General features: G+C 54.3%; 1 protein-coding gene across 10 annotated transcripts in view; it reads right to left on the bottom strand.

The window, feature by feature from the left end:
* HDAC4 (histone deacetylase 4) overlaps positions 1-15,446 on the bottom strand; it is a 351,316-nt gene that overhangs the window by 67,881 nt on the left and 267,989 nt on the right. For 7 of the 10 annotated variants that reach the window (XM_033229648.1, XM_033229652.1, XM_033229651.1 and 4 more), the window contains one exon: positions 6,926-7,164. In XM_033229648.1, coding sequence (XP_033085539.1) covers positions 6,926-7,164 — 239 coding nt within the window. The remainder of the gene's footprint in view (positions 1-6,925; positions 7,165-15,446) is intronic. The other 3 variants (XM_033229654.1, XM_033229653.1, XM_033229656.1) reach the window with 1 other exon arrangement.

The raw sequence follows: 15,446 nt of genomic DNA, 5'->3' as shown, positions 1-15,446 counted from the left end.
TGGAGGATGGATCTTAGCACCACATCTGACTGTTTCCAGAAGGAAACTGAGCTGTGCAAGGAAGCCTGACACCTGAAATCCCCCGAGCCCTTGTATTTAAACACCCTCAGAACACCGCATGCTGCCCCACACTCACGCGAGGCGGCCTCTCCGGCTGCCTGAACTACGGGGGACGGATCGGTGGGCACTCAGTGTCCGCTTGCTTCCAGGGGTCAGCCGTGTCAGACGACACCGGTCCCCACACAGCAGGGCTGAGACGCAGACACATACACACAACATGGTGAGTTTTCAGCCTCCACAGCCCCTGCTGTGCCTCACTGTGGAACATCAGAGCCTTTAGATTGGGTGGTGGGTTTGTTTTATGTGATTATCCCTTAACTTTCTTTATAAGAGCAGTTCAAAGTACGGCAGTAAGAGCCAAGTGAAGAAAACACGGATCCATTGTTTATCTCTAAACCGAAGGCAGCTTGTCTTCAGAAGAGGTTTCGACCTGGCACAGGGAAAGGGAGCCAGGTCCAGCCAGGGTGCAGGCAGCACGGTGTCAGGGAGGGCCGGCCATCGGCAGTGCGGGAACTGGTGGGCGGCGTGGCACGTAAGGAACTCAGTTTCAGAAAGCCAAACCCGCAGGGGCGAGCGTGGAACGGTGGGTGGCCGCGCGTCGGGAATAGGAATGTGCTGTCCACGGGTGCGGGTGCCGTTGGGAGAGGAATAAGTTCCGGGGCCTGATGCCCAGCTTGGTGGCCCTGATACTCACGGGCCTCATCACAGACACAATGAGAGCCCCGTGAGGGCACGGGGGCATGAATGAGGTCCCGTGTGGCAATCATTTCACAACGCACACAAGAGTCAAATCATGCCGTATGCTATAAATACAGGCGATTGTCTTCAGTCAGCTTCATAAAGCTGGGGAGAAACAAGTTCAAGTAAGGAATCTGCCAACATTGTCCCCATTTGCTCTGACAGGTTTCTCAGTGGTTTGCAAAAAAGCCTGTGCTTCAACACTCGTTTCACTTGATGATTTTGAGGTCTGGGATTGCTTGTGATTTCTCAGTCCCATCTTCTTCCTGCACACTGAGAGCCTGAGAGGCCCTGTGGGGGCAGGGCGAACGGGGAGCCTGGTGGGACCGCAGTCATTGTGAGCAGGGGCACCAGGTGTGCTGGGTGAAGCTGCGCGTTTCACAGGAGGCCTCGAAGACGGCATCCAAGTCTTGGCTTTCAGGACACTCATCAAGAGGTCACCCATGCGCTCAGTTCCCGCAGCTCCCCCAGGGCCCAGCGCAGTCTGACGGGTAACAGGATGTAACTGACTGAGTGGTGTGTGGGAGGTTTCTTGAGAGTGGGGCCCTTATTACTCCATGCACTGGAGGGACAGCAAAGAACAAAGAATCTGAAAGTAGAACAATTCCCTAAGAAGGTGGCACAGAGCACTGAGGACAATGCCCTGGATGAAGAGCAGGAGGGATTAGGGAGGATGGAGAGCAGTAGCCAGGACAGATACACAGATACACAAATACACATAGGCACAGACATACACAGACAAGGAGACCAGACGACCAGCAGAAGAGTGGGTGCCATGCCAGGAAAGGGCAAAGGGAGGAGGAGGAAGGGTGGAGGAGGAAAATGGGGGGATGGTGGGGGAGGGAAATGGGGGGTTGCGGAAGGGAAATAGGGGGAGGGGTGGGGGAGGAAGGCTAGGACCTTAGAGGGGACCCTGTGGGGTTACCCCATCCCAGCAATGACTGGAAATGGCGTGCCTGCCTTTCTTTAGCTGCCTAGGAGCCATTCTAAAGTGGGTAAAAGTGATGGGGGGCAACCCCGTGGGGGACACAGAGGCAGGCCTCTTCTCTAGGGTGGGGTAGGGGATAAGGCAGCTGAGGGTGGAGGGGAGGGGTTCCTGCAGCAAATGGCCACTCCCAGGAAGCCAGGCTGATAGAGGAAAAGGGTTTGCCTGTTTGCTTTTTAAAGGAGGTGGCCCAGGGAGGACTCAGTGGACAGAGAAGCTCCAGGACTTCTGATGCTTTCCTTTAAATTTCGTTTTTTTTTGAGACAGGGTCTTGCTCTGTTGCTCAGGCTGGAGTGCGGTCATGCAATCTGGGCTCACTGCAGCCTCCGTCACCGGCTTAGGCAATCCTCCCACCCCAGCCTCCTGAGTAGCTGGGACTACAAGCACGCACCACCTTGCCTGGCTAATTTTTGTAGAGACGGGATTTCACCACGTTGCCCAGGCTGGTCTTGAACTCTTGAGTCAAAGCGATCCACCCACCTTGGCCTCCCAAAGTGCTGGGATTACAGGTGTGAGCCACCACGCCCAGCTTTAAATTCCAAACCTAAAGAAAAACTTCAAGAACTTTGTAAGAAAATCTCAAACGTCCTTCTCTTATGCACAGATAAATGGTGGTGGAGGTAGCGGGGGTCAGCCTCTTCTCCTGGGGGGCTGTTTCAGGGCCCCTGGGGCCACGGCAACCTACTCGCCGGAGGCTTTTGGCAGCCGCATCTCCCGTGCTGTGTATCACCAGCTCCCCACTGTCCAAGGGCTCCTGGACGGCCCTTCTCCGTGCTGGCTGCAGATGGCATGTGCTGCCAGGGGCCGCAACTCTTTAGTGTCCTTTAGTGACAACATTCCCAGGTCTTTTTCCTCCCTTTCACGAGGATGAAGCCTCTGAAATGTCCACCACTGCAGAACGCCCCTCGGCTTGGAGGAGGGATCATCTTCACACCGTGGGGCTCGGGCTCCGGCTCTCAGGCGGGGCATGAGGAGGACACTTTGGCAGTGGCGCCACGTCACAGCCCTCTGTGACGCAGGCCAGGCCCCGTGCCTCGGCACTGACGCAGGTGCCTGTGGGTCACCTCCCTGGGCCACGGCTGCAAACAAAGCCTGCTTCTCTCTCTCCCTCTCCTTTGACATTCAGTTCCGAGTCTCACTGGCTGGGCTGTGGGCTGGGGCCGCACTGCTGAGCTGCCTTTGGGAGGCGAGCTGGATGCAGGCAAATACCTGAAGCAGCTCTGTGCAGCCCGAAGGCCTTGGGGACACTGAGAGCCCCCTTTCATCAATTCAGGAAGAACAAATGCACCTTCATATTTGGAATTACATTTTTAAAAAGTCAGGCGGGAGTTCAGGGTCAAAACCGAACTGGTCAACTGCCAGTATTTTAAAACGATTGGACACATTCGTAATTAGACCACCCAAAATATGAGCCCTGGTTTTCATATTCAAAACTGAGGATGTCAAGTTAAAGGGAGACACCCCTGAGCCCTCCACTCTGCAGGAGCCAGGTTCTTGTGCGGAGTCCAGAAACCACTGGAAGAACCACCTTCAGCAGTAAGGCTTCCTGCTCTAGGGGTGGAGGACGCCTTCCAATGTCCTCTTTTAATGGAAAGAGGTACTTCACCTGGACACACATCACCCACTGCTCGCAAACCACACATAACTGAGGCCAGGTTCAAACACGGTCAGCGAACAAGGAGGGCCAGTTTCACCTGCAGTTTCCAGTTCCACTCGCCCTCTGATGGCGTGCGTTCTCCAGAAAGTTCCTTTATGCAGCAAACCATTATTGAACACCACTGTGTACAAGGCATGGGCAATAGAAGCTGACACAGTTGGAAATCACCTGCCACCATCCCGACCACAGGCCAGGGAGAGGAGAGCAGAGCCAGCTCAGGGTCGATCCTGTCCACCTGGCGGAGTTTTCTCAGGCAAAATGGGCAGCTCTGCAGGTTGCGGGCCTCGGGAAAACTAGAGTGGCTGCATATGGCTGCGGGGAACACCACGGCTAGGCGCGGGCTGCCTCTCTTTCTCTCTTTGTTTTTTTATTCAGAGTGATGTTTCCAAAGCAACTGCTCTCTAAGGTACAGGCTGAAAGAGGGGCAGACCAACCCGGCCCCAGTTGTAACCCCGATGTAGGCTGGAGCAGCGCCATGGGACAGGAGGGCTCACAGCTGCCAGAGCTGAGCAGATGCCCTCAGGGAACAAGCCCCTGGGGACATCATCCTCCAAGAGGAAGGGTGGGGACGTCAGTGTTAGGCAGGCCTGGGTAAGATCCTTGTCTTCCTGGGCGTCCCAGGAAAACACTGTCTAAATGTTTCAATCAACTGTCATTCACTCCCATAAATCAATCACAGAACAAACTCCAGTGAGAGCACCCGGTTTCTACATCCTTCAAGAGTATAAGGCATGTCAATAGGTGCTTCCTGTCTTCCTCAAACCTCCTACCCCATCACTCAGATAATGACATAATAAAATTAACAAACCTAAGTTGGCATTAGGAAGACGGATGTGAAAGTGATTTTGACACCTGGGAGTAAAGATGCCTGGCAGGCGCCCAGACGCCCACAGCCTGTGCCTTTCCCGTCCCAGTGAGGGGATTTGCTGGGCGTCCCACCCGTTTCTGATGTGTTCCCTGCTGTCCAGTGATGAGGGCTCGGCAGGGTAGGGGCATGTAGCGTGGGGGTGGTGAGCCTATTTTGTGATGCCCAGTGGGCAGCAGGGGCCAGGCTATGGCCTGTGCCGGGCATCTGGTCTGATGCGGCTGCCACCTGGGAGCAAGGCCCCAAGGGGCCCGTCTCCTCAATCCTGAGCCTGCAGCCCCATGATGGCTCACACACTAGGATGGATTTGGGCCACAGCCAGCTGCCATCTCCCAGAGGCCTTCCCCGCGTCAGCCCCACTGGACTGGACACCACGCAATCAAAGCCTTCGACCACTGCCAGGGCTGAGCTGACTATTCTTCTAGGCTGGAACCGTGGGGCTTGAGAGAAGGAAATTGGGACGAGGCAGGTGGGAGGGGCTAATGATATCAGGAGGTCAGGGCTGCTGGAAGAGGCAGCAGTGTTGGCGGTGGAGGGCTCTCTCCCCACGGCTTTGCCTCTGCACTTGCTGGGGATCCTGGTACTTCACCTTCCAACTCCTGTCTACCTGTGCTAGGAAAGTCTGTCTCCTCCCCAATCCTAACCCCAATCTTTCACCCTCAGGGAAACCACAGAAGACCCTGAGCCTCTGGACAGGCGGACAACCCAGGACTGGTCCTGAAATTCAGGGAAGCAACAGGGGCCCTTTCACAGGAGAGACAACAGAGAAACGATTCCGTCTCTCACATCTGCCACAGGTTTCTCAACATTTCCTTCTGAAAATCACCCCAGACGTTCCCCTCGCGTCAACTCATCCTCTTTCTTCCTCGTAACAGCTTTATTGGGATATAATTCACATACCATCCAATTCACGCTTTTCAATGGTATCACTTGTTGTTTTTAGTATATTTACAGAATTGCACCATAGTCCAATTTTGGAATATTTTCAACATCCCTAAAAAAGAGATGCTGTTCTCCTGGCAATGCTCCCCATCTGCCCGCAGCTTCCCAGGCCCGGCACCTACAAATCTGCATCCTGTCTCTGTGGGTCTGTCTGCTGTGGATGTTTTATGTGCATGAAATCATACCACACACGGCCTCTTGTGCCTGGCATCCTGCTTCCTCATAGCACACGCGGCCTCTTGTGCCTGCATCCTGCTTCCAAGGCTTTTCCGTGCTGCAGCATGTCAGTGTCATTCCGCTTTATGGCTGACACTCCGGTGTGCCAGCGTGTGGCCGCTGATCACAGGATGGACACCTGGGCTATTCCCATGTCATGTGGCTATCGCGACTGATAGTTATTACAGCTGATACGGTTTGGATCTGTGTCCCTGCCCACATCTCCTGCTGAATCGTAGCCCCCAGTACTGGAGGTGGGACTTGGCGGGAGGTGGCTGGATCACGTGGGTGGATTTGGCATGAACGGTTGAACACCGTCCGCTGGTGCTGTCCTCACTGTTGAGTGGGTTCCGGTGAGGTCTGGTCGGTTAGAAGTGTGTGGCCCCTCTCCCCACCCCTTGCTCCTGCTCTTGCCAAGTGATGCGCCCGCTCCCCCTTTGCCTACCGCTACGACTGAGGCCTCCCCAGAAACAGACGCCAGCACCATGCTTCCTCTACAGCCTGCAGAACCAGGAGCCAATCAGACCTCTTTTCTTACGAATCACACAGTCTGAGGTGTTTCTCTACAGCAGTGCGGGAACGGCCTGACACAGGGACTCAGGCTGCTGTGAATGCCTGAGTGAGTTTACGTGTAGATGTGTGCTTTCATCTCTGGCAGCAGAGCTGTGGGGCCATGCGGTGGCTGTGTCCAACCTTTTGAGGAACTGCTGGACTATGTCCACAGCAGCTCATCTCATCTCTTATCTTAAAGATGCTCTATTTCAAATGCCAGCATTTGATCAATACATTTTCAGCACGTTCGTTTTTCTCTTGACCAGCATCGCAACACTAGCCTTGCCTACTAACTCCTCCTGAACATGGACTTATCTCAGTGACTTTCAAGATGTCTGCAGGTTACGTAAACCTCTGTGGGCTGGCCCGGGCCCAGAACCAGCTCTTACAGTGTCCCTTCAACTTCCTGCTGGAGTTCTGCACCTGTACAGCTCCACCTGCGCCCCCGGCCCTGTACACTGTGCTTATGCACTCAGGCAGTCTGCAAGGGCTGGATGGCCTCGAAGATGGGCACTGTGGGTTGCCGGTTTATTTAAAGATATGTTTAGTAAACGGCCTTAGGAAACCCAAGAAAAAAGTGTTGCCCAAGTAGACTATTCCATTCGCTGGCACGGATGCGCCACCACAGGCAGGACGTGGTCCAACTGAACTCATGTGGGCTGCTGGGAGAGGGCACCGGCCCTGCACATCCCGCTGCAGGTGATCTGTTCCTGAGCCCAAGCTCCCAGCAGCATCCCTTCTGCCCCTGCCCAGCTCTGTGCCGTGGGCCAGAGCATGTGCCTCCCCGGTTCCCTCTTTCTGCCTCCTGGCCCCCCTCAAGGTCAGAAAGGGGCCAGTGCTGAAGACTGAGGCTGAAGCGTGCAGCACACAGCCACCCTGGGGCCCGGGAGCACTTAGCCGGCAAACCCACCTTGTTCATGTGCAGTTGCTGCTGCTGGAACTGCTGCTTGTGTTTCTCCAGAAACTGCTGATGCTGCTGCTGGATGACTAGGTGCTGCAGAGCCTGGGCGTTCTGGGGCAGCGGGGCCGACTGGGTTCGCCCCAGCGGGCGGTGCTGCCGCAGCTTGTGGATGGAAGGGGACACCCGGTCCGCACCGACCAAGGACTGTGCGTGGAGGGGCAGTGCTCCCAGGCCTGAAAGATACCAGTCTGAAGATAATTGGAGGAAGAAACAGCAGAGGGGAAGAGGAAGAAGAGAGGAGGGAGAGAGGGCTATTGAGTAAGTGATGGAGACAACTGCACCCTGTGCCCGCCAGCCCAGGCACTCTGCCCTGGTCAGGCCCCAGAGCTGGGCCTGGGCTAACTGGGCCCCTTTCAGCTGAGGCTGGGGCCGTGAGCCGGTGCTGTGGAACTCCAGGAATTGTAATTTGGAGGCCATTTGCTATGGAAAATCAGGTCGACACAGGAAACGTCAGGAGTCCTGTGTGGCAGGTTTCAGAGAGGAAGCCCTTCCCAAGAGTGGCCACCACACAATTGTTCCTGGGGCCACGGCCCTAGAAAGGTGGGGTTTGGCCTGAACAGCACAGTGGGAGGGGAGACAGGGCCACCCGTGTGCTGAGGAAGGCTGCCACGGTTCTGGAGCCTCCAGGTATTTCCAAAGACAGCCTGAGTTGTGAGAAAAATAATTGTCCTTAGGGTTGACATCATTTTAAGGTCCCTTTGAACACTGATTTTATACACAAAGATGGCATGAACACTTTGAAAAGTCCTGACGCATACTGTCAAAACCCCTTTCTGAAAAGATCTGGCTAATCCCTGCCAGCTGAGTGGAGGACACCCACTTCACCACACCGTCACCAACCCTGTATTTTTTTGATTAAAAGAATCCATTTTGATAGGAGATGATCTTGCTTTAATTGGCATCTGTATCTTGATTTAAAACGCGACCTAGTCAAGTCCACTTTTTCCTTCTGCATTCTTTTCATCGAGAGAGAGATATATGTATATATTGCAAATTGTTGGTTTAGGTTGTTTAAATTTTTCCATGGTTTTGTGGGCAAAAGGATCTAACGAACCCTCTGCCCTGCTCTGTGAAAGGTTCCCCTGGTGACCTGAGGGGAGTAAATACTAAGCAATGCTGCTCAGGGTAAAAATGACCCTGACCCACTCAAGGGCACATGACCGGGTGAAATGACAAAGGAAGTGACCAAACCAGCTCTTGGAGGCCCTGGTGGGGGACTCTTTGGAACTCGGCATCTGCCTGAGGCAGCCTGCTGTTCCTGCCCCCAGGTGGGGCTACATGCCGGCTGCAAGGGCTACGGGATCTCCAGGGATACCAAGGTAGCCTGCCAGCAAGTGGCAGCTCCTGTCATGTCCCTCCCCCAGGACACTGATGTCGGCGCTCGCCGGGCAGCTGGGTGTGTCATCAGGTTTAGTGGAGCCCAGGCCTCCCAGTGAGAGCCATGAATGTAGCTTAGTGCTTCTCAAGTCCCTTTGCAGGGGCTTTCTAAATTTAAGAAATACTATGTGATATGCAAACGCAAAGGATACATCCAGACTAAACCCAGCCAGACCCCCAGCAAGACACCAGCAAGACACCAGCAAGACCCCCAGCAAGACCCCCAGCATGACCCCCAGCAAGACCCCCAGCAAGACACCAGCAAGACACCAGCCAGACCCCCAGCAAGACCTCCAGCAAGACCCCCAGCATGACCCCCAGCAAGACACCAGCCAGACCCCCAGCAAGACCCCCAGCAAGACACCAGCAAGACACCAGCCAGACCCCCAGCAAGACCCCCAGCATGACCCCCAGCAAGACACCAGCAAGACACCAGCCAGACCCCCAGCAAGACCCCCAGCATGACCCCCAGCAAGACCCCCAGCATGACCCCCAGCAAGACACCAGCAAGACACCAGCCAGACCCCCAGCAAGACCTCCAGCAAGACACCAGCAAGACCCCCAGCATGACCCCCAGCAAGACTGCTCTTCGCTACCTTTTCAAAAGTTATTCACCAGTGTTCTCTAAACCACCATCCCTTTTCACCCAACCCCACAACTTTCCGGAAAGATACATTATCTTAAATTTTATTATCAATGCTTGGCTACTAAATTAAAGTGAATGACTAAAAATCCATTCAGAATCATTCCCTGAAAACGTTAAAAAAAAAAAAAAGTAAACCATCCTAAAGAAGGTATTTCAGAATTATCAGTTGTTGACGTGGGTATTATGTCAGAACCATTCCCTGAAAAGGTTAAAAAAAGAAAAAAGTAAAGCATCATAAAGAGGGCATTTCAGGCTGGGCGCGGTGGCTGTAATCCTAGCACTTCGGGAGGCCGAGGTGGGTGGATCACCTGAGGTCAGCCTGGCCAACATGGTGAAACCCCGTCTCTACTAAAAATACAAAAATTAGCTGCTCATGGTGGCACACGCCTGTAATTCCAGCTACTCAGGAGGCTGAGGCAGGAGAATCGCTTGAACCTGGAAGGCAAGGTTGCAGTGAGCCCAGATCATGCCAATGCACTACAGCCTGGGTGACAGAACGAGACTCGGTCTTAAAAAAGAAAAAAGAAGAAAGAAAAAAAAAGGCATTTCAGAATTTATCAATTGTTGCTGTGGGTATTACGTGGGCTTGAACTAGTTCATGGAAGAAATAAGGAAGTCAGTCACACGAAGCTGCCTTCAGGGGATGCAAAGGCTGCGTAGTTGCTGAAAAGGTCTCGTCTCAGAAAGCAATAGGAAGCTGAAAGACTTTTTCCTTAGCAGAGCTTTCCCCCAAAGCCTTAGTGTGCATACCATTCAGGGGTGGAGGCGGTGATGAGCTACACAGTCCCCTGCGCAGGCCTGGCCCTCTGCAGAGGAGGAGAAGGACATGCCAATTTCATAGGACTCAGCTTTCCGGTGTGACACATGATAAGGAACAAGTGACTCGAGCCAGCAGTGTGAGTGGGGGCTGCACAGTGCCCCCCAGCCCCTTTTCGTCCAGGTCTCTGCCTCCCGCCACCCTCCGCATGGGCCCAGGGATTTCCCAGGCCACCAGCTTCACTCTGGGACACAGGCCTGTGCCCCATGGGAACAGGGCTTCACTTTCAGAACTGGCGTGAGCAGAGACCCCTGTGCAGACTGGCCCTGTTCCTTTTCCAGTTGCACTCCCCAGGGGCCAGCCCCTCACTCTCTCTCAGCCTATCTCGCCCACTCAGAATTTCACTCCACTGCCTCTAGGGTGCAAACCCCAGGGCCGCCACACACGGGGACACCTTACCCGTGGGTATCCTGAAAAGCGGTGCCCTGGCCTCTGCAGACCAATGTGATTTGCTGGCTGGGTGGTTTCCAGTTTGGATCCCTGAGATCATTAACAAGAGCTTCTGATGACAGACCATGATGTGGTCTTCAGAATACACTGTCAGGGACTTTCGAGCATAAAATCCTAGTCCATCAGGATACAATTCTGTGGTCGGTGACCCAACTGCAGGGGTTGGCTGTGTGGTGCTGGGTGGGGTGTGGGGCAGAGCCTGGTTCTTGTGGTCCCAGTGGCCCCTTGCTCTGGGCTCCTCCACTGGGCACCTTAGCCAGGGTTTTCCCAGCTTCTGCTCCTTCTGCCCAGAGCACTGGCAGAAGCCCCTCCGTGTGTCCAGTGCAGGAGCAACAGCTGACACTGGTTCTTGGCGCTGGACGGCTATGTCCCTATGGCTGCTGGCTCCTGCTCCTCCTGGAGGGACTTGGCGCTGAGCCTGAACTGTGCTGGGGGGCCAGCTTCCCTGGAAGTCCACACTCTAACACGCAATCACAATAACTGCAATGACAGTTCCTGAGGGCGCACCCTGGAATGCACCCAGTCAACCAGGGTCTAAGTTTTAGCACACACTGCTCAGCAATACCCAAACTAATTAGTGAGTTTGCAAACGCATCACTTAGACACACCCCACCAGGTATGGGGATTTAAGAAAAAAGAAGGCGAAAGACTGGGTTGCTCTCAAGTTCCAAACCCAGATTTGAAGAGTTGGTCTTCGCACACTGGGAATCTGTTTAAGCGATGAATTCACATGAGATGAACAATTCAGGGTGCCTGAGTCCTTAAAAGTCCATCTGGTGTATTTCCATTGCTTTTTTTCTGTGAAATTCTTTAAAATCCTTCCATTGAGAAGTAAATCAGGCAACAGTTACATCTGACTCACCGTTTGTAATCCTGGCCGCCCAAGGAACAATCTGCATGCTCTGGACCCACTTGGACCAATCAGTGTCTGTCTGAGCTTCTGGGGATGGAGCTGAGGCCAGGCCAGGGCTGAGGACCACAGCCTCGTATACCAGTTATGGGACATGAACCACGGCCAGCTGTGCTCAAGCCCTTCCTGGGACTCGCTGTTTTTGGGTGAAATCAGGCCTAAATGGTAGCACGCAATTGCTAACACAGAAGCCAGGGACACCCTCCACTCAGCGTGTGACTGCAGGACAGTGGATCTCCACTGCCAGTTCAGGAAGGCAGTAGCCTTAAGACGCTGGTGGCAGGCTCTGTGTGGCCAGGATACTAGAAAGATCTGTGACAAGGTCACCTCCAGCAGGCACACACATCTCCCTCTACCTGGGCCCTTCCCTCTCCGCCTGCAGGCTCCTACTGAGATCTCAGCTCTGATGCCACTTCTCCGAGAAGCCTTCCTTAGGCCCACCTGCGGCACAGCCCTGGTCTCCAGCATTCTCCTCCACAAGCTGCACTACCAAGATCCTCCTGGGTCTTGGGGGCCCTGTCTCTCGGGTCCTGACAGCAGGTTACACGGTTCTCAAAGTCCTGCTTCTCAGCCACACGGGCACCACAGAGGACTTAGCTGGGCTGCCCAGGCAATGATCATGCCTACAGTTTTGTGTCCAAGTAAAGCAGCAGCACAGGGCTCTGCACACTCTCCTTCTCAGCCAGGAATGGGCTCCTGAGCTCCACTCCCTGCCTCAGCTGGTTATGCAGAGACTAACCTCCGAGAATGTACCAGCCACTCTGCAAAGATCTGAGTCCATAGTGACCACGGGAGCAGCACATAAACAGGGATATAGAAGAGGCACGCCAAGCCTGTGACTGGCGAGCAGCTGCCCAGAGCGGTGTGGAAAGGGGCTGACTGGAGGTATGTGGCATGTAGGAGGCAGCTCCGGGAGACCCTGGACCACGGCTCACCCCTCTGGTCTCCGCTGGTGACCTCACCCACAGAGGCCTTTGTTTCAAAGCATTTGTGACTGGAGGCTGTTCCAGCTTTGATATCCTATTCACCTATGCACCATGACTGCCCGCGAGAAGGTGGGTCTGTCTGTGGGCCAGGAAAACACAGGCACTGCTGTCCAGAGACCAACTCAAGCAGGAGTTCATCAAAAACTGCAGGAAAGGGCAGAACACGGAAACGAAGACGCAGCGTGGTCCAGGGACGGAGCAACAAGGCAGGGCTGGGGCAGGGCTGGAGGCCTGGGATGAGGGGGCAGATGAACCATGCCTGATGGGGAAAAGGGCCCTGGGAAAGAGCCTTGGCTCTGGGGGCCGGCTGCGGCCTGGTCCAGCATTGAGCTGGCTGGCCTGGCTGCTGTGCTGGACTAGGGAAGAGAAACGAGACTTGTAGAACAAGGCTGGAGTTCCTGCTCACAAGCTGGGACTTCACTCCAGGCCAGTGCCGCCCTGCCAGGACCTTCTGTGACAATGAGAACATTCGCGGGCACTGCGGCCGTGCACTGGATGTGGTGCACATGTGACTAGAAACTGAATTCTAATTCTTTTTTTTTTTTTTTTTTTTGAGATGGAGTCTCGCTCTGTCACCCAGGCTGGAGTGCAGTGGCGTGATCTTGGCTCACTGCAACCTCCGCCTCCTGGGTTCAGGCCATTTTCCTACCTCAGCCTCTGGAGTAGCTGCGACTTAAGGCACCTGCCACCATGCCCGGGTATTTTTTTTTTTTTTTTTTTTAATTTTTAGTAGAGACAAGGTTTCACCATGTTAGCCAGGATGGTCTTGATCTCCTGACCTTGTGATCCGCCCACCTCAGCCTCCCAAAGTGCTGGGATTATAGGCATGAGCCACCGCGCCTGGCAAACCGAATTCTAACTCTGACTTTCTATTGGCCACTGAATTCTAATTCTGACTTTCTATTGGCAGCTCCCCGTGGCTGGTGGCTCCTGACCTGTCTAGTACTGCTCTAGACAGCGTGGGGGCCTCCAGGCCTTCAAGGAGGGTCCGGTGGCTGCAGAAGGACAGACTGGAGGGGCAGGAACCTGTGCAGGAGGCTTCTTCCCACAAGAGGATGGGGCAATCCCAGCGGGTTCCAAATGAGGGCCTTACTCATGGCGGGGCTGGGGGAGGGTCCTGAGGCACTGAGGCCAGACGGGGCCGGCTGGGGCAGTGAGAGAGTGTGGGAGGTGGCAGGTGAAGAAGAACAAGGCAACGCTGCCAACACCCGCAGGGGCATATGAGTGCACAGCCCACTTAACCCTCATCAGGCGCACGGGGGCAGACCGCGTAGCGTCCCCGCTTCCCAGATGGGAAAACAAGGCGCACAGAGCACGAGTGGCTTCCCAGGGTCACGGAGCAGGAGAAAGCTGGGACTACGCTGTACACGTGACACTGGCTCTGAGGCTCCCAGCCAGGGGGTTGGCAGGATGAGCCGCTGGCAACCTGGGGAGGCCATGCAGGAGGAAGGGGCTTGCAGAGTTTTGGAGGTGGTGGCACGGGACTGGAGAGGCTTGCTGGGCACAGGTGTAAAGCAAAGCCAGAGCCAGCTGGACAGCCATGCATGGGCCCCCTGGCACTACAGGGCCTGGGGAGGGCACCGTGGGCAGGTCCCCATGCCAATGAGCAAGTTGCACCTGGGAGGAAAAGAGGACTGACTATACACAGGGAAGAAGCAATGCCAGGTTCAGCACGTTTCTCAGAGAGGTGAGATCCATGCAAACTCGATATTCAGGTTCTATCAAAAAGGCTGTTTTCCAAACACCTGATATACAAGATTACGCATATTACTTAATTACGCATCATAAACTGACTTAGAGAAGGAAAGAAGATGAGTGACAAACAGAAACGTCTCTGACGAAGTGAATCCCAGGAATCCTGAAGGATCAGGCATATTTTACGTTTTTAAAAGATACGAGAGAGAAACTCAGGTGCGGTTCACTACCCACCCTCATGCTAGCTGCTCTACAGCATCTAAGAGACTCAGACGCAATCTCAGATACATTCCTCCAGAGAGATCCCCGTGCCTGCCACCGTGGCTGGAGCTCAGAGAGGCACTGTGAGGGTTGCCCCTCCCTCGTCACACCACGGGCTCCTTTGCTCTAGACAGGCAGGGACACGAATTCAAGCTTCTGGAGAGACAAACAGAAAGGGGCTCAGACACCAAACAAAGATCGCCCCATGTGGCTTCTGGGCAAAGAAGGAATAAGAAAGAATCCTCTCTGTCTAAACAGAGACACATGGGCAGCACAAAACAAGAAAACACCAAAATCCACCAGACTAGTCAAGCCAGAGGCCCAAGCCCACCCAAGCCAGCCCTCAGTCCCACGCACCCTGCAGCACAGCCCCCTACAACATGCCGAGCCCGAGTTTCCACCAAGTTCACTGCCAGAGTTTCACAGGGCAGCTCTGAGGGTATTTCAGCTTTGCATTGGCAACAACAGATTTCCAGGAAGCCAAACCCAAAGCTGTGAAGATGTATAATCATGACCCGCATGGCAAGGAGGTAGGTAGAGGCTCCCTCACTTACTTATTTATTTATTTTTGAGATAGAGTCTCACTCTGTCGCCCAGGCTGGAGTGCAGTAGCACCATCTTGGCTCACTGCAACCTCTGCCTTCCGGTTTCAAGCGATTCTCCTGCCTCAGCCTCCCGAGTAGCTGGGGTTACAGGTGTGCACCACCATGCCCAGCTAATTTTTGTATTTTTAGTAGAGACAGGGTTTCACCATGTTAGTCAGGCTGGTCTTGAACTCCTGACCTCAGGTGATCCGCCTGCCTCGGCATCCCAAACTGCTGGGGTTACAGGTGTGAGTCACCATGCCTGGCCGGTGCTCCCTCATTTCTGAAGTGACACTTTCATATTGCTGTTGCTATGTAATTTCATAAGGAAGTTCCCATTTTTCTCTAAATTGTATTTTTCTAAATGTAACCACACCCCCAGACAGTGCACATTTGTAAAAGTTCTGCTAACACCAACTGACCACAAGAGTCAGTTCTGGGCTTCCAGTGCTGGCTCAGCTTGGTCCAGACAGAAACCCAAACTGCAAGAGCCAGTGGCCTCTCCCAAAAGGTGAGAAAGGGGAGGTGACTTCCGCTTCCACTCCATCTACCTGACTCTGGGAGTGAGGCGTGGATCTTCACTGCAGTCACAGCAGCTACATTACGTGACGGGGATGTGTGTTTGGGAACTGTGGGGGTGGGACAGGTGTGCCTTCGTCTCCTCCAAAGGCAGGCGAGGGCCGGGGGCCATCCAGAGCACGGGTAGCCTCGGAGCCTGGCTGCACCCAGGCCCATCTGTGCTCA

The sequence above is a fragment of the Trachypithecus francoisi genome, unplaced genomic scaffold, assembly GCF_009764315.1.
Source record: "Trachypithecus francoisi isolate TF-2019V2 unplaced genomic scaffold, Tfra_2.0 Lachesis_group13, whole genome shotgun sequence".
In the NCBI taxonomy this organism is placed as follows: Eukaryota; Metazoa; Chordata; class Mammalia; order Primates; family Cercopithecidae; genus Trachypithecus; species Trachypithecus francoisi.
The sequence above is the reverse complement of the archived record's forward strand: the minus strand, read 5'-3'. Positions and strand labels throughout refer to the sequence as shown.